At 37.5% G+C, this 19,831-nt stretch overlaps 1 protein-coding gene across 1 annotated transcript; it reads left to right on the forward strand.

Annotated features, from left to right (window-relative positions):
* Positions 1–375: 375 nt before the first annotated feature.
* On the forward strand, positions 376–18,536 carry tshz3a (teashirt zinc finger homeobox 3a). Its single transcript, XM_063004771.1, has 2 exons — positions 376–450; positions 15,480–18,536. The coding sequence occupies exons 1-2, from the start codon at positions 411–413 to the stop codon at positions 18,515–18,517; spliced, it is 3,078 nt and encodes a 1,025-aa protein (XP_062860841.1). The 5' UTR covers positions 376–410; the 3' UTR covers positions 18,518–18,536.
* Positions 18,537–19,831: the final 1,295 nt, after the last annotated feature.

Consider the following 19,831-nt stretch of genomic DNA (forward strand, 5'->3'; position numbering starts at 1 on the left):
GCCAAAAAATGTAAATGTGAACGTCCTATCGTGGGTGTTGGCACTACCATATTCCCAAAGTGCACGAGGTAGATCGGAGCGCGCGGGGCGTTTGTTGGGATCCGGGATGTCGTAGGAGGCGCGTGAGATGGGCGTAACCGACAGCTGAAATCGGCTCGAGCTCTCGCACTTTAGTTTGAGTGACGTGATGAGTTTGGTGCGTCTCAGAAGCGACTGACCGACTCCGCTCGTTTTAACGATCCTTTATGAGTCTTTTAAACACAGGTCAGCAGTTTAATACGGTCCACTTACGTCGTTTTACCCTGCTGAATGTGAGTTAAACCGGGACAGTGCTGTAGCTTGTGGCGGTGTATGAAATTTGTGGAGGAACCGGTGAGGAGCGGAGCAGGAGATCTGAGAACAGTGAGAACATGGCCAGGAGGAAACAGCGAGCACCCAGGCGAGCACCAGGTACTTTTACTTTAAACAGATGTGAGCATTTTAGAGAATTATAATTTCTAACATATATTTGTGTGCTGTACATAATGCAGTTTCGGACGTTTGTTGGTTCTTTTGGTCCCTTTAGTCTGATTTTGTTTTGATTAGGTAATGTCACAGTCTTCCGCACAGCTCACATTTGTCGAGTTTTGTAGTAAATAAAGTAAAAAAAATTACAAAAAATGAGCTGATGCAGTTTGAAGGATGTTTGTATTATTTATTTGAATATAAAGAAATTCATAATCAAATTACTCAGTATGGAAATTCTTAAAATAAAGATACAATGCATAACTTTTTGTTCTGTTGGGATCAGTACTGTTGGGCGACATGGAGTCAAAGCTTGTACTGCAGGTCCCTAAAGACCTGGATTCGGTCCTCATCTCTTGCCACTGTCTCTTGGAGTTTGTCATGTTCTCCCCACATCATTGTGTGATCCCTCCAAACACTCCTGTTTCCACCCACCTTCTTACAACATACAGATATTTGACTGCCTTAGGTGTAAACAAGAGAGTAAATATACGGTATGTGTTGCCCTGTGATGAATTTGCACCCTGTGAAACATTTCTGTTTTGCCCCAAGCCTGTTAGAGTCACTAATATCACTAATAAATACTTAAAATCAATTTTTGTGCTGCCGAAAGTCAAAGCTGTTAGGTTGATACTTGACATGAGTTTTTTTTTTATTGTCTTTGCAAACAAATTACAGGCAGCAGGTAAGGTAACAGTACAACTTATTCCTTACACTTTTACTCACCAGTTTAACAACACAAAATCTGTTTTTAAAATCCAACATTGTTTTTTTTAAATGCCAGGCTAAAGTCTCATCCTAAACATTCTGGTCGGACTATCTCTCTGTATGGAACACTGGTAGTGTTAAGACCAATCCATACAGTGTCATTTAAATAATCATTTCATTTTATTACTGACTGCTTTGTCTTGGATAGGGTCTCTGTTGGTCCAGTGTCACCTGGAAACAATCAGTGGAAAGAAGAAACTCACTAGTTTATTTATTCACTTAAATCAAAGGGAAATTAGGTTAAAAGTCAGATCCCCTTTTGCATGTATTTGTTAGATAAAAGGAAACCAGAGTACATAGAAGAAACCCATCTCTAAGCAAGCCTCACAGACATTGCGCAGAGGCAGGATCAAGCTCAGGACCCATGATGCTGTGTGGTACCCACCCTATCAGCAGCATTACTATACAATTAATCCAAGTCATCGTCTTAATGTGTCTCCCCTGGTGCAATTATTTTATTTAAAAATGCTCCTTCTGTATTTCTTTATTTGCATTATTATACACAACAAAAGGTCATGCACTTGCGTGTGAACGACAAACTAGAATACACTTTGCAGTTTATTTATTTGCTTTAATGACCTGCAACTATATGGCACACTGAGGCAGTCAGAGCGCAGCCTGGAATATCTTCCACAAAAAATATTACAAGACTGATTGTGCTTAAAAACATATGAAATATGAATTGAGTTACTTATGTGGAACTAGCTAAGCCACAACAAAGCTCATATAAATGCAGAAAATGTAAATATAAAACATATTTTATGTAAATATGAATAACATTTTACCAGTGATCTCTGAATCAGTACAAATCAAAGAGCATATTTGATTAAAACATTTAAATGAACTACGGTCACCTTATGTGTCAATTTCAAACAGTTCTAGCATTAATTTCCTTCGGGATCAATAAAGTATCTATCTGTCTGTCTGTCTGTCTGTCTGTCTGTCTGCCTGTCTGTCTGTCTGTCTGTCTATCTATCTATCTATCTATCTATCTATCTATCTATCTATCTATCTATCTATCTATCTAGTGAATGGTCAAAATCTCTCATTTTGTGAGGAAAGCTGTCACTGCTAGTCTTAATTTTCACCCTAACCCTTACTGTTTCTTTCAAAACAAATTGTATGTTTATTATTATTATTATTTTTTTGTAAATCTGCACTTGAAGGATACATTGAAAAGAAGTAATGTGTCCAAATACACATTGTTTTGGACTCTATCTAAACAAAAGTCTAAAACAACTCCTAAACACTGGACTTATTAGAATCAGTCTGACTGAAACACATCGTTAGATGGATTGAAATATACACTAGTATTAAGAACTGTTAGTCTGCTTGTGTGTTGTAAAAGTGAAGCAATGTAGTATTTACCCTGCAATGCTAAAAGACAATATTTAGGGTTCAGCATTGATTTAAACCAATAGGTTCAACAATTCTTTTTTGTCTAATTTAAACCTGCGTCACAAACTATGTAGTACGAACTGAATAGTATTTAATGATAGTGAAGACTTTCTGTATCATTGCTGTACTAATTTGACATGCTGTTAATTCAGTTAGTTTGGTACACAGTGTATTGCCTTAAACACGCTCATTTAATAATAATGCTGAATAAAAGGTTCCGCTCACAACATGTTTTTACTGGTCGGTCTCAGTGGAAGTGGGTGGAGTTTTTAGACCGATTTTCCAAACTGTCTCAACCCCACCTATCTGAAAACTTTGACAGGATCTAAACCAGATCTTGCACAGATAAAAACATGTCACAATACATGCAAATGTAGTAGTAGGAATTGCCAGAATAGCCACAACTGCTTTCAGTGCCCATAACACTACCCTTATTTAAAAATGTATTTAGGTCATGAATCAACTATGAATCATGTTGGTTTTTAAAGGGTGTATCTAATCTTTTTAGTATTGTTCTGGACATATTCACCAGTTTAAACAAAAGTGAAGATCTTGTATCATAATAAATGTGTGAATTATTGCCCACACACATTTGTACAGTTATTGCCTATAAATGTTGAATATAAAGATGAAATAGATACTCCAATAGGCTTATTTGTGTGTGTGTTTGTGTGTGTGTGTGTGTGTGTGTGTGTGTGTGTGTGAGAATAAATGACTGAGGAAGTGTGCATATGGGGGGTGCTTAATGGAGGGCTATGGCTTGCTCCGTTAGTCTGGCCTGTCAGAACAGCTTTGTCTCATGTTGGATTTAATTGTTATCCCTGTGACAGCCTCATCCATCAAAGGCTTTAATGGTCAATCAGAGCGAGGCCATGTGAGCCTGCTCATTCTTTTACCAACTGCTTGCCTGAGCTTTTATTTCACCCCAATGTTTCAGTCTGATCTGCACATTTTCATTGGTATGGAACCACTGGTGACACTGGGTTTATAAGAGGACTGAATTGTTTTTGATATTGAATTATTATTCAGATTTTACTTTTTCTACTCGGTTCAACAGTAGTTTTCCAGAGCCATCATAAAAAAAAAAATTTTTAAGTGTGGAATTGAATTTCTCTTTAATAAGATTTAGAAGTTGCTTAGTAAGTTTGTTCTACTTCTCTTGCTTTTTCCTCTTTTTCCTTTTTTTCATCACCTCTCTCTGTGTCTGCTTTATAAAAGGAAAAGTCATTTTGCCAGCTTCATTAGGGCACACCCAATTATCTGTAACGTGATGGATTGCTGACAGCTATAATGATCGGAGATGACGAGCCGTGCACCCTGTCACTAAGTCAAATTAGGTTTCTGGTGCTTAGACATAATCAAGTAGATATTAGCTGCTATCACTGGCCTTAGCTATTGCCTTAAACTAATTTGAAGCTTCTGGTGAAAAATGGGGTTTGTTATTGGCTTTAAATGAACCTTAAGCTTTCACCATAAACAAACACCTAAAACACAATATAATAAACAGTTTTAAATAAATATTACATAAAGTTTTTCATATTAAGCATTTTAGGCACAGTAGTAAGTTGTGCTAGCTCATTACCACTGGGATCCAGAGTTTTAGAGGAACCCCCAGTGGTGCTGCTAGGCTCAGTGAAAGAACGTTGTTCTGTTCAGGTTGTGTTCTCGCACTGTGCGTAGTGATTACAATAAAACTGGACCCACTGTGGCCCTGATTAGGATAAAGCGGTGGTGAAACATCAGGAACCAATATTTGGTATTCTTGGTATACATTTTTCTATCTATTTGCTTGAAATTTTGTTTGACAGACCAATTTAGTTTGTACTTTGGACTCAATTCTTGGGTGTGTTAGGTACAGCCCTCCTTAGTCAGGTAAGGGGTGTTTAGTAGTGGAGGAGATACAACTGGGTAAATGGATGCCAGTAGATTAAGAAAAAAGGGGGACATACATAAATAGAATACACGTGTCTAAGGTGAATCCTTTCTAAACCTTACTTTGTGATCCCTAAGTGTTTTGGTGTCATATCCAAACTGTCACATCTGTAACCCTGAATTTTGGTCAGTAGTTAACATACAGAACAATAATGTTTTTTTTTATATATAATTGAACATGCATGGAGACTTTTACACTTCACACTGTGAAAACACATTTTTGAGTCTTCCAAAACACTGTCACACTACAACGCTATCCTGACAAACAGCATGTAATATTCTCAGAAGTATCTTGTTTAAGATTAGTGAGGCTTTACCGTAAATAGTCACATATTAAGCTGCAAACTGTGTCACTGGTGCTGACATTTTAAAGGTGATGAAATATTTTGTAAGACATTTGGAATAAACTGTGTCAGAATGAAGAACTCTGGAGTTAAAGCTGTATTCCTGTGTGTAGTTTGTTGTGTAAAGGTGCAGATAAAGGGATAAAAGTACTCCTAGACATAACATACATTTTCCTTTATTGCAGTCCTACAGCCTTGACTGATGCACTAGGTCCATGGTTCCCAACCTGAGGTCTGCCAGACATCACAGGGGGTGGGCAAGGCTTTGTCTGTTCTGAGGTGCTCTAAGTTTGTTAAAATAACACACCCACTGGTTAAAAAATCTGTATATAATATAAGAGTGGGCACGTCTTTGTGACCCTCACTCTCAGTTTCATCAGATTAGCCAGTTGACTAGATCACTCCGGCTCATCCTTGTTTTCCTGCAGTCAGAGAATTACTGTTTTATGAATAAAACATGGACGAGAAACGTAAAAGTGCTGCTGATTCATCAGCATCAAAAAAGAAAGTACACCACGAGAGTAACCTTAACTTTGGTTTTATTGAAGGACAAGACAGAATGTGTTATTTGTGGTGAGCAGCTAGCTAATGACAGTATGAAGCCAAGCAAAATGAGACGACTTCAGGAAACAGCGAAATGTTTAGCTGTCTTAAGAAGAGAAAATGATCAAAAGTGAAAAGAGAAAAAGGCTGTAATTAATGTTAATTTTTGTCACTAAAGATTTGCAATAATTCGCTTTATTCTTTTGGTCTATGTATGAGTGATGAAGGGCTCAAATTTCTTAAATACTCGAAGGGGGGGCTTCAAAGAAAAAAGGTTGGGTACCACTGTGCTATAGCTGTGCTTCATTCTGCTCTCAGATTGAACTCTTATTATGGTCTGGCTTTCCACAGTGATTGACATATGCCTTTTGACTTTTTTATTGAGGGGACCCTTTCTCCAGCTGTGGCACTCTTATAAAAACTGAAGGACAGAATAATGAAAATCTGTATGACAAACCTAATTCCAATACTACTAAAGTAAAAATATTTTATTACTGGTGACATATAGATACATACGACGTGGAAAAAGTATGTGCACACCACTTCTAAATCTAGATGAAGCGTTACTGCATGAATATAATCTTTCACTGGTTGCTGCACAACTGAAATCCAAACTGCTTCTGGAATCGAGTTTGATTTTTCATTGTAAGCCGTTGAACACAAACCTAAGAGCAGCTTGTGTGCAGCACCACTTGACTCTGGAACAGTGGAATCTTTTTTTACAATTCATATGTACAGTGTGATACATGAATCTATTTCATCAATATTAGGAAAAGCAAAACCGGGGCTGATTGGGTTTTTTCTAGACTTTTGGTATGAATTCTCATTGCTGCAGCATTAAGTGACATTCTAGACAATTCAAAGCTTCCAACTTTGTGGCAACAGTTTAGGGAGAGCTCTTTTCTTTTTCAGCATGATCATACCCTTTGTGCAAAAAAAAAAAAGCTTAAGTTTGGTGTAAAAGAACTTTACTGGGCTGACCTTAAACTTTTGGGATCAGTTGAAATGCCTGATCAGTCGTGAGCCATGCCTTACTGCCAATATCAGTACCCGATCCCACAAAGCTGTGACTAAATAGAGGTGAATTCCTGATTTTCAGATTTTTGGCATTCCTATTACTTGAGTCTTTTGAGTTATTCAACATTCACTTTGTGGCCAAATGTATGAGTTTGTGTGTTTCAGAAACATCCATTGTTGACAGGTAAATAAAATCAGTTATATAAAATATTTATTATACAGTAGTTTTGGGTAGGCCCTGTCCTGTTCTAGCAAAAGCAGGGTTTGATGAATTGGATAAGAAGAAGCTCCAGTGGCCTGCACAAAGTTCTTACCTCAAACACCTTTGGAAAGTTTGAGTTGGAAAGTTGATTGTGAGCCAGGCCTTCTTGTCCAACATCAGTGCTGGGCTTGACAAATGTTCTGTTGACTGAAGAGCTACAGATTCCTACAAACACAATTCAGAATCTTGTGAAAAGCCCTCCTGAAGGAGTTATACCTGCAAGGGGACCTCTTATTTTTGTTCACCCCTCAAAAATGCTCAGAACTTGTTTTGGCTACTTTAAAGGTGTAAATAAGGGATGTGTAAAATAAATGTTGCCCTGCAAATGGATTGGTGCTCTGTTCCAGGTGTATGTTTGCTCAGTGTTTCTGTGACTGACACTGCACCCACAACAGCCCTGACCAAGATGAAACAGTTGGTTAAAAGAAATGTGTGAATGAGTAGTGTGTCACTCTCAATGTCAGATCATGAGTGGGAATAAATCAGCTGAATGTGGTTTACGAATAAGGTTTACAAACCTCATCTGGAAATGCTTTAATATAATTTAACTGCTGAGAGCACTGTTTTCCTGTCTGTGAATTACTTGGCTATGGCTAGTGGTGTTTGTTTTATTAAATAATATTTACAAGATTAATTTACATTCCCCTCAACAGTTATTGGCACTCCTGGTAAACAGGATTAAAATGGGTTATAAGAAACCTCACACTGTACAATAAGAAAAAATTCCTATTGAAGAAATGATCATTTTGAATGAAACATCATTTGCCACAATTATGCCTAGAAATTATTAGAAAATAAATCTAAATGAACCATTTATATCCATTTATAATATATTTATATTTTACTTTTTTGTTGATCAGGGTGTCTAGCAACTTTCAAGCAGTAATCCAGTTTCTTGTTTCACTGGGGTATATGTATATTAGGTTATCCATTTATTAACATTTAAGCACTACAAATGTAAGCACCTGAAATTGGCTTAATACAAATGGGACTTTGACTGGAACCATGTTCTATGGTCTGACAAAAGGATGACTATGCTGATTCCCATTATTAAAAATGGTGTAGGGTATGTTATGATATGGGGCTTGTTACGGTACTTGGCATAATGGACTTCATGAAGCACCAAGACATTTTAAATCATAATCTGTCTGCCTTTTGCCAACAAACTAAAAGGGGCTTATCAAGATCTTCCAGGAGGACAGTGATCCAAAACATATGTTCAGATCAGCACAAAATGGTTTACTCAACACAAAATCAAGCTTCTACCATGGCCATCAAAGTGTCTTGATCTAAAACCCACAGAAAACCGGTAAAGTGAACTAAAGAGGAGAGTGCACAAGAGAGGATCTAGGACCCTGGACGATCTAGAGATTCTGAAAAGATGAATGATCTTAAAATCCATGCTCTTTTTTACTGGCAAAGGGAGGTTGTACAAAGTATTTAATGCGTGGCACATGTGGTTTTGTTAAAAATTAATTATTTCTTCATGATGGATTTTTTACACTGAATAAGTTTACTTGAATTAAAGGTTGGATTTTTCTCATTTTGTTAGTGTGAAATTTCTTATAACCCTTATTACTCAGTTTTACCAGGGGTGCAAATAATTGTTGAGCGAACTATAGTTTTAATTTATTTCATTTAATAATTAATGTAGTTCTCAAACAAAGGATTGTGTTTAATGACTGTAGTACTTTAGTTTTTAACTGGTAGAGTTCAACAAGGAGTAAAACTTTACTGGTATTGACTACCAGAACATTAGTATTATGACAGTGAATATACTGATGTTGTAGCGAATTCCAAATCTTCAGCAAAGCATCACTTTTTGTATTGTCTGAACAAGTTTCATCTTTGTGGCAGCAGATTGGCATCTCCTTCCTCTGACAACAATAGAGACATCAATCTTCCTTTGGGGGTAGAGAAAAGTGCCTCCTTTTTCCAAGGAGGTGCTGTTTTGTGCAGACTCCATTTTTGGAATGTGACTCAGAGTATCCCTTAGGGGTCCAGAAACCAAACCCTAGTGAAGAAGATCAGCGCCATGCCAAAGCTTCAATTACCCTCTCAACAGAGTCGTTAATCATGCCTCCACCCTTTATTTCAGACATTCTGACACTTGTCATCTATCACACATGCTTTCCCAGGCACACAGGGCAAATAGGAAGAATAGTACTGTGCCAAGTAGGCACAAGAGGACTTTTTAAAATATAAAGACAATCAGTCGAGAGAGAAAAAGACTGTGTGTAGGTTGTTGAATGCGATGAAGGTGGTGCCAAGTAGAGTCTAGTCAAATGGTGAGAAGAGTTCTGAAAAATGAGTTAATCCTGCTGATAAGGACACAGGAGGCCCATGGGTGGAAAATATCCTGATTAATTGTAGATAGAGATGTATTATATGTTGAATTAATAAGTGAGCAAGTGTGTTCTAATTTAAGGTCATATACACTTATAGATACACTGTGGCTGACCTTGGCTTTTTCTGGATGCCATACCATTTGGAATGTATCATTTCTAACCTGGGTCACAAGAAAGGATTAATATCACTTTGTAGCTGACAGTGTGTGAGGTTTCTGTTGTAGTTTCTTTTCCTTTTCTGGCTGTGCAAGTCTACATTCTCTCCTAAGCATTTGTTCATGCTTGTGCGTTTCTGGCCTATCTCAGAGTGACATGCATCACTCAAGCTTGGCTGGCCTCAGTATGAACCCTTCTGTGCTCTCCCACTGCACATTGATGGATGCTTCTCTAAGGAAAGAGATTAATGAGAAGTAAGAGGCTTGCAGGACCATTCATCACAGTGAATATTATTTAGACGGGCCATGGAAGCCTGTAACCTGAGAGTTAGAAAGGCATAGACAGAGTCTTAGATGTGCGCTCAATGATGGATGGTCTTGCTTTCTTTCTGTTTGTTACAAGACCCCAGCTGTTGCAGGATTGTTGCCAGAGCGCTGTATTTAACAATAAGCTAATCTCAGATCCTCTGCCTATTTGTCGGTTTGCAAATTCAGACTTGATATGAGCTCATCAAGGGAGTGTCACTTGGGGCCAACGCTCTGCTTGAGACAAAGACAACAAGGCAGTTCTGTTTTCTCTTCATTTTTCTACTCCACACCTCTCACCTTTTCCTTCCAGAGGGGAGTTATGATAAAAATCCATCTCATTGAAGTCTTTCTTACTAGGCCATCATCTCAGCAGCTGCTGGCTTTGACTCGTACAGAATTGCTGCCAGTTACTCTTGGCAGCTGAGGCACATCAGACACACCACTGTCAAGGGGAAAAAAGCGAATTAAAAACATGCATAATGAAAATGAGAATGTTGCATAAAAGTGCGTATTGGGTCAGATTTATTTTTTATCTTACACTTGCTATTAATGTTTAGGTGAAAGTGCACTCTGTAGTATTTAATCAGGACATCCCTCCTTTCATGTCACGTAGTGTTGTTACTGGACATGTGGATATTGCCTAGTGATTGCTTTTTTAACATGTAAAGCATTTCATTTATTCATTTTCACTTTTTACCTCTTTATTCTTGTCAGGGTCGCGGTGGGTCCCACTTTTGTGAAATCACTTGGGCACAATGCAGAAACATACCCCAGACAGGACGCCAATCCATCACAGGGTTTCGGCCATCCCCCTTTTTAATCCAGTCATATGTGGACTCCCTAGCAGCCAATAAGGGATTTGAACCCTGGATTCCAGTGGTAGTGGGCTAGCATAATTTACTGCTGCGCCATTCAAGTGCCTGCAAAACAATCATATGTTTCTTATTTCTACTAGGGCTGAGGCAAAAAGTTGTTTTAATTTTCTATTAAAATCATTAAGGTTTGACATACTGATACACCAGAATTTTTATGTGGCTGAACATAATCTGAATGGGAGTTGTGCCCTAGCACCTTGTTGTGGCACATTAATTTGAAGGTTTAGAGAAAGGGTTGTGTCCTAATCTTAATATTAATTTGTCATACTATTTAGTATTGTAGTATATGATTTAGGATGCAGAATGCCTATAGTCTGTGAATAAAATCAACTGTAATCAACTTCTTAATTCTATTTAAACTTTATTGTGCACATTACCATGACTTTAATAGTTATGTTAGTATTAGCTTGGTATGCTAATCTGATCTGATAATCACTGCTGTTTCCAATTTCAATTACAGCACCCAAAACCTAATAATGACCTAAAAACAAATTTTGGTAAAAGGAGAATGTATTCTGCTCTGTGCTAAACCTTCATTACTGTTTGTGCATTCAAGTAAATGTTCTCAAGGATGTATCTCAATTAGCATGATTCCAGTTTTACAGTTTGATACCCACTGTACAGTTGTACTACATTATTTAATGATCACATAGTGAACAATAGTCCTAATCATGTATGAAATGGAAATGAATAAAATGCATAATTTATAATCAGTGTTTCTATTTACATAAAATCATGACATGCTTAAGACTTCCCAGCCCCCAATCTTTACATCTTTGAATGTGCTTAAAAAAATACATTTCAGCAAACATCATACTACCATATTACAGTATTCAGATTATTGAACTATAAGTTAATTTTCAATGTATTTAATTGAACTTTTTACTCAACAGTCAACACAGTCAGCTGTAATGACAAAGTGAAAACATGCACCTGGATTTGGACACTATTGCATTTTTGGCAGTCTATCTAATGGGATTTTAAACAATTAAACTTTTATTAGCTTTTTAAAAACCGTTCACAAAACAATGGCTGTACCAAGAAATACAACATTTTTACTAATTGTCAATGTATAAAACCAGTAAAAAATTTAAACTTTGGAGAAGTGTTACTTTTGGGGGGTGCATTTGTCAGTGCTCTCTCAGTGCTGGTTCAAAGCCCAGAGATAACTAAGAAGGGCTGCTTCGGGAAGGGGGGGGGGGGGGGGGGGGGGGGGGATGGGGTGCTTCCCGAAGCAGCCCTTCTTTTTTGGCATTAATATAATGCCAAATATATTAATTGATTCATTGTCTGTTTTACCACAACTTTTCATTAACTTACTTATTTAGAGTAAAACTAAAGTTGTATGTGTATTAAATGCAACAGTGAATACCTAAAGGCAAATAAAGAAAATAAAGTGCATTTTTGACATGTCTCACATCTAGTAATATAATAGAAAGTGTTTAAGCTGACTTGAATAAATGTCTCTACAGTATTATCATCGCCTCTGGGATAAACAATTTCACAAGTCATTTCCAATAGATATCACTCATTCAGAGACTTTGTAAAATGTAGCTGAGAAACTTTTCTAGATTGTAAAGCCCCTTTAGTCTTGTTTGTATTTTATTAAGGTCCTCTTTTTCACCATGAAAGTGTAACGGAACAGAAATATTTTGGTCAGTATTTAAAATGTTGCTTTGTTCTGCTTTTCCTGAATAAATATATAAATCTTTTCCTGATGATATACAGTGCATACAGTTAATCAGCTGCATGGTAATTAAATATACATTCATGAATGTTTATGTTTAATTCTATATAATTCCACAGTGACCCTAAGTAGGATAAAGCTGTGGTAAAACAATGAATGAATGAATAATTTAATGAATGAATGAATGAAAAATTCCTTCAAAAAGCTTAACTTGGCACCTGACTAGACATAATAGTTTCATAAATCAAAACCGTGGGTGCCTGTAAATCCTCCCTCTAGCTTTTTTGAGGCTTGGTGCACACATCACATTTTATTAACTAAATAAATTATTCTGGTTGTCAGTCAAGTCTGAGAGAGTAATTGGTTATGGTAGTTGTGTCTTGAGAGGGATTATAACTCATCTGCAGTAAAATTATGTTAATAAGGTATTAAGATTCTTTACTGCATGGTTCAGCAGTTTTAAAGTTTTATCAGCAGCATTTCTACAGTATTTATTCGTCTTTGTTTTAAAAAAAAACATCAGTGGTACACAGTGTGTTTGACTAAAAAAGCACTTGCTGTTTCAAACCCTCTCTGTATTATCGTAATTGTCACTATGATATGAGTAGGCAGGAAAATTATCATGTCATTGCTTTTACACCTGGTTCATTCTCTTTATGAGCTTTTTTAGAATCCATGCCAAACCAGGCAGTTTAAATGACGTCTTTTGATCAAGGCTGTCAGGATTGATCAGAGAAGATTGGCAGGTAATGGATACCTAGTGACAATCCAAATCCAGAGGGGAATAAGACTGGCCTTCACCTGCCAATTATCCTTTAAAGACCCAGTCCTACCGATATCCTAGCTGACATGTAGTGAGAAGCTAAATGAGAGGAGCACAGCCTGTGAAGATTGCGTATTATCAGTCGAAATGAGAGCTATTTGTGCTTTAACACTGCATGTCCTGTTAGATCTTGTGGGTACAATCAAATCCAAAAAAGAGAGAGACAGAGTCCATTGGCATTATGATGCATTTTAATTGGTTGTACATTGGAAACAAAATATCAGACAGGTCTCAAAACCTGGTCACACCAGACATTTTGTGTTGCTTTGTAAAGTGGACCTGTTCAAGCTCAGATGTTGGGGGAGTTTAGCTGCTACCACCACTTTTGTAAAGTCAACAATTTATCCATTTTAATTGTAATTCTCCAGTAATTCGGGTAATCCGTTGGGTACACAAAGCTTCTAGTTAGCAAGCTAAGCTAATTGACACAGTGCAATAAACAATAAATACACAACCATAAAATAGATTTACACATTCTGTTCCATCGTGGTTAGATCTACTTGGTTGCTCAAAACTCCCAAAAGTCCCCTGGTGGTCTTAATGGCCATAAGCAAGCTTTGGAAATATTTCAACACTTTAAATACTTGAAACAAAATGTGACCTAATTAAAGCACTGGTTACTTACATGTAAAATATGTAAATAGCACACGATAGTGTTTCATTTAATAATATTTATATAGATTATATGGTTCTATTTTTTTTTTTTTTTTTTTTTTTTTTTTTAGTTGTTTCTCTTGGCTGCTCCTGTACATCTAGGGGTCGCCACAGTGGATCATTCTGGTCCGTGTCCGTGGTTGCCCTTTCTGACTCAACCTTATGTAACTGGAACCTAAAGCACTCTGACAAGTGCATTTTTCAATGGCTAGGCTGTTCAGCAACTCCCCCAGACATAGCCAATCATGTCTGTTTAGACGGCTGATAACACCACTGAAATTCGAACCCCTGGTTCTAGTAGTTCTGGTAGTATTGTTCATATTGTCCCTAAAGGCATTTTTGCTTTTGATTTGGAACTTATCTGATACTAAATATCATCAAATTTGACTGGTATTGGCATTGACCAATATTCATCTCTATACCAACTTTTTAGTATAGAACAACTCTAGATTTAAAAGAATAGTTGCCTAAGTTACACTGCCAGGATAACACTGCTTTAGTAAAAGCAGTAGGTCATGATACTTGTCATTCCCAGCTGATGGTTGGTTGATGGGTGTTTCTGAGTTAAGGGCAGCTGGCAGCAAGAGGGGCGACCATGTCTCAATGAATCTGTCATGTGGAGGTGTTCAGCCAGACACCTTTCTCCCCACATATCACCTGTCTAAGGTGAATAGTTGTCAGGCAAAATTCAAAGTGACAGGTGGCTTATGCATTGCCATCCTTTGTCTATTCTTGTAACATCCCAATATATCTGTCCACATTTTCATTTCCCTTTTCATCCCTTTAGCAGTTCTTGGTTGTGCTGAAGACTATGTAATAGCAGCTGCCTGTTAAATACAGACATTATGCATTTAATCCCTTCTTTTAAACTCTAACAAATAAGTGGCTTAAACTGTTATATTATTACACCCATGACACATTTGTTTATGTATATACACACTGTGTGCATTGAAATGTGAACAGGTGGTTAGAAAAAGAAATAATGTTGTGTCTCTGTGATCTGGGGATTATTAAAAGGTCGACTCTGGCTCAGTTTGAAACCACTGTTTAAACTAAAAAGCTGTTTTTGTACACTAAGCCGTCGTGGTTGCCTTTCTTTAGCCAAAAATGCTCACAATATCCTGGCAGCTTTTTATCCAGCAAAGTATCTGAGAGATTTAAAATGAAAGCCTTCCAGTAAAACATGTCTTTGTTTGGTTTAGCTGTCTTACATTTCCCACTCTTTTGCATCTTTGGTGTATATGCCCCAGAGAGAGTAGTCCACTTTCATTTTAGTGAAATTTAAGTGGTAGTACATTGTCCACATTTAAGTATGGGTCATAATCTTGTTCATGGTGGTTTGCTTCCATGAAACATGGCCCTCTTGTTCTCAGTTTGTCCTGCCTAACTTTATCTCCATAACATCCTGTTTCTCTTACATATGTTCCTCTAATACATTTGTTCCTAATCTTGTCCATCCTTGTCAGTCCCAATTTAAATGCAGCATCTTCCCCCCCAAGCTTTCTCAAGAAATTCAGTTGAACTAATTCATATAAGTTATATAAGAACTAATTAACTTGAATTGTTTAGCTATTAGGATGGGTGTTAAGATTAGGTGTATCATTTTTACAGTATAATAATACCACTGTGTTGTGTTATTGACTATGAGTTACTATGTAACAAGCTTTATCACAATCTGCAACTCTACTGACATTGAAAGTTCTTCTTGGCTCCACCACTGTCTATAGTAGTGGTGAACACATTTCACACAAGAGATCGTACATTTGGATGGGGTTTAAATGTTTTTACTGTATTTCTTAATTTGTCATAAAAAATATGCTTGTGTGGACTAATTTAACATTTTTATTTTTCTCTATTTAGCTTATGATTCAGAGGATGCTGAAGAATCTGCAATGAAAATTGACAGCTTACTAAGAGAAGCCTCAACAACCACAAAAAACCCACTGAGTAAGAGTGACTTTAGCGAAGGGAGCCTCTTTCAAAAAACAGAGACTGATCAGCGCGCCATTGCTGCAGAGCTTTCCGAGACTGACAGCGAAGCTCAAATTCATGAGTCAAATGAGACTGTGTGGGATGTTAAAGGCAGCTCAGTTAATTACATGGATAAAACTATGAAAAACTGTCCTAATGAGGGATCTGAGAAGTCATTGTGCGGTTCAAATAGTCTGGAACAGATAAAAGCCATTTATAATGGTTTTCTTTCTAACTCCTATTGGTCTTCATTGAGTCTCAATCCTTCTCAGTCATGTTCAGAGAAACGATCAGAGACTAGCAGCAGCAGCAGCAGCAGTAGCAGCCCTGGTGCTATTTGCTATGACTGGCACCAGTCTGCAGTTGCAAAGACTTTGCAACAGGCTTCTGAAAAACAGCTTCCACAAAGAGAGCAAAGTCTTTTCAGCACTGTTCAGCTGTACCGTCAAAGTTCTAGGGTATATGGGTCAGTCTTTACTGGTGCAAGCAAGTTTCATTGCAAAAGCTGTAGTGCAGCTTATGACACATTAGTTGACCTTACAGTTCACATGAATGAGACAGGCCATTACCGTGATGACAACCATGAGATGGCTGATAAAGGTGCCAAGAGCTGGTCCAAGCCACGCAAACGCTCTCTACTAGAACTGGAGGGTAAAGAAGACGCTCAGAAGGTGCTGTGCTGTATGTACTGCGGACACTCTTTTGAGTCTTTGCAAGATCTCAGTGTACACATGATCAAGACCAAACACTACCAAAAAGTGCCTCTGAAAGAGCATGAAACATCTGTTACTGCTGTGAAAGTTATCTCCTCTTTTAGTAAGAGAGTACCTGTGGAATTAGACATCACTAAACCAAAGGTCACCCAGCAAAAAGGATCAGCTGATGGGACTCAAGTAAATGTTTCCAAGAATTATGATATTACCAAAAAGGATGGTGTCATAGATAAAAATGTTATAGGCAGCACCCCACAGCCGAAGATGCAGATTTTAAGATGCAAGGATTGTGGAAGTTCCTATGAGACTTGGCAACAACTAAGCGCCCACATCATGCTGACAGGTCACTTTGTGAAAGGCAGCAAAACTATTTTACAAAGTGGTGATTCCACCTTAAAACAAATATACATGCCTAGTAAAACTAAAATAAGAGATAACAAGGCCAAAAAAGTTACAGAAGGTTCTTCTACATCTTCACCAACTCAACCAACTGAGTTGCCAATTACCCCATCATTAAAAAATTACTTAAAGGAAGAAAGCAAAAGTAAAATCTTGCAGAAGGAAATAAAGTGTATAGATCATCATGATAGCAATGCAGATGAAAGATACAACATCTCTTCAAAATGTGAATACCTTACAGAGGAGGACCTAAAAGAGAGTCCAAAAGTAAACCTTGATATTCTCAAGTCCTTGGAGAACACAGTTACTTCTGCCATTAATAATGCACAGAAGGGTACTCCCAGCTGGGGAGGATACCAAAGCATTCATGCTGCGTATCAGTTGCGGAACAACTTGAAGCATTCTCTCCAAACCTCAGGACATGTCTCCTCTGTCAACCAACCAATGCACAGTACAGAAGTTCAGTCCTTAGATGGAAGTCATCATGTTCCGAATCGAGTGTCATCTCCTGAAGACAATCAGCCCACAATGAAGGAATTGGTCAAAGAAGAAACCGAAGAGGCTACTGAGGAATCAAGAAATGACATTGATCAGGAAGGTTCCCCACAAATACAGTGCTTCGACTTCTTCTCTATAAGTGAAGAAAGAAAATCATCATCCAGTTCCCCCAATGTAGAAAGACCAGAGAACAGAGTTTACAAGGCTGATAGCACTGAGAACAACATAGATAAAGGAGATTTTAAAAAATGTGGTAAAAGCACGATAAACTCTTTCTTATCCTTCTGTGATGATGCTGTAATAACTCATCAGGACTCAAAACAACAATTTGAGAGTCCTTTAAATGCCCTACAGTCAGTAATGAATCTGCATCTTGGTAAAGTAGCCAAACCTGTAAGGCCAGTCCAGGACCCTATGAGTATGCTTCTAAAGATGAGCAACAGCATGGCAGAAAAGTCTTCTGTGACGTCATCTTTAATATCAACATCAAAACCAGAGCTGCTATTTCCAGATCCCCATCAAATGGACAAAGACCAACCGATAGATTTATCCAAAGGCAAAAGGATTTCTTCTTTAGCCACTGCCTTTTCTCCAGAAAAAGTGTTGGCCGCTTCTTCATCTTCTACAACCAGGACTGATGTGATAACTGACACATCCGTGTGTCCTTCAGTCAGCCCTGTGCACATGAATGCTCTTTCAGATATTTCAGACATGCTACGAAATTTATCAGACACTCATGTTTCGAAATTACCAACTCCTTCACACAAAGTAGAACATTCAGGAATCGAAGGTGTCCAAACTCCAAACGAGGGAGATGATGCATCTTCGGGGAACAAGCGCAAGGGTCGGCATTCACACTGGAACCCCCAACACTTACTGATTCTACAAGCCCAGTTCACATCTTGCCTCAGAAAAACAGCAGATGGAAAGTATGTCATAACAGACTTGAGCTCCCAGGAAAGGATGGTCATTTCACGTGTTACAGGGCTGTCCATGACAACCATCAGCCACTGGCTGGCCAATGTGAAATATCAGCTGAGGCGAACAGGTAGGACCAAATTTTTGAAAAATGTGGACTCTGGTCACCCAGTTTTCTTCTGTAATGAATGTGCTATTCAAATCCAGACTCGCTCAACATACCTGTGTCACCTTGAGTCACATCTTGGCTTCAAGTTGCGGGACTTGACAAAGTTTACTTGTGAAAATCTCAACAAGATTGCAAGGAAACCTAAGGACTTAGAAACATCTTTCCTGCCTCGTCTTTCAACTGCTGCTGGAGCAGAACAGCTGTACCCAGTCGAAGCTCTAAAATATTAATCTCAAGGTCAACAGCAGACGTGGCACAGCCTTGCTTATTATGTAAGAATGAAAATATATAGAGTTTGATTCATACTGGATGTATTATATGTTGGCAAAAAGCCTGTAAAATATGTAAAATCATTACTGGAGGAATAACACCTCACAGGATTTGGGTATGAAAGATGAAGACACTTGTCTATATTACAGTACCATTGTTGACAATGTCTCTTTTTCACTTGATCTGTAATTGCATTTTTTTAAATACAGATGTTGACCTGTAAAATTCCAGTGTGTGAGAGTATGTAAATTTGTACAGTAATACTTAAAAAATGTTTCTAACTTCATGTATCATATTTGTATTTATTTTAAAGTGTTTGCCTCCCTGTTACATCCATTTTATTGATTCTGCATATAAATCATTGTCTTGCAATTTTCTGAAGATGTGAATTGTAATTTCTGTATTATTAACATACTATAGGGCTTCAGCAAACTGTTTATTTTGGGACAAAAGTACTAGTAAATATATATAAAATTAAAACTTTTTTTTTAGGAAAAAAAAAATAGGTGCAAAACCCGTCTGCGAATTTGACAATTCATGATCATTATAAATAAATGTGTTCATTTTAATAACTGTGGTTGGGTGATAAAGTAATTATCCTGACAGGCCTATTTATAACCTCCAGTGTGAGCAGAACTTAAAATAAGGATTAGTGGTTGTTTTATATGCTCATTGTCCATCATTTCTGGACACAGCAAGAACATTTGAAACTTCTCGCAGTTACCACAAATAAGAAACAAACATTGTTTCTTAGAACCCACAACACATTTTAATCCACAGCATAGCATGGCATGAATATTTATAATCAAGTTTTTTTCAGTTTTAGGAAAGGTAGAATGATGTAAATTGGTAAATAGTTTCTAATACCATGAACTGAATTCATAAAAAGAATGCTATACATTAAATCTTCTTGTTATTCTTTTGTGTTCCTTTGTTATAATCCATTTCCTCCAGTAATGCACTGCTGATGATAAAAATAGTGCTAAAATGAGAGAGAAGTGTCCTTTGTCACAGTTCTATGAGTCAGCGTCAGCACGTTGATGAATATCATCTAAATTGCTTTGTATATTTGAAGAGTGTGGATGTCAATCTAATTTGAGAGCATACACTGATGACAGCAGCTCAGACTAATGAGGAAAAAGGAGGGTTTGACAGCATGATGAGCTTCAACCTGATCAGCCAATTTTAAACATAAATTCTGACAGAAATGCCTATCAAAAAGTTGGAGCTGAAAGACTTGGCTGAATCAAAAATAATTGTTTATGGTACCGATC

The sequence above is a fragment of the Trichomycterus rosablanca genome, chromosome 11 (assembly GCF_030014385.1).
Source record: "Trichomycterus rosablanca isolate fTriRos1 chromosome 11, fTriRos1.hap1, whole genome shotgun sequence".
NCBI lineage: Eukaryota > Metazoa > Chordata > Actinopteri > Siluriformes > Trichomycteridae > Trichomycterus > Trichomycterus rosablanca.

Coding starts and splice junctions, on each gene's coding strand:
- tshz3a (XM_063004771.1), top strand. CDS start 411: ATGGCCAGGAGGAAACAGCGAGCACCCAGGCGAGCACCAG. Junction 451..15,479: donor AGCACCCAGGCGAGCACCAG/GTACTTTTACTT, acceptor TTCTCTATTTAG/CTTATGATTCAGAGGATGCT.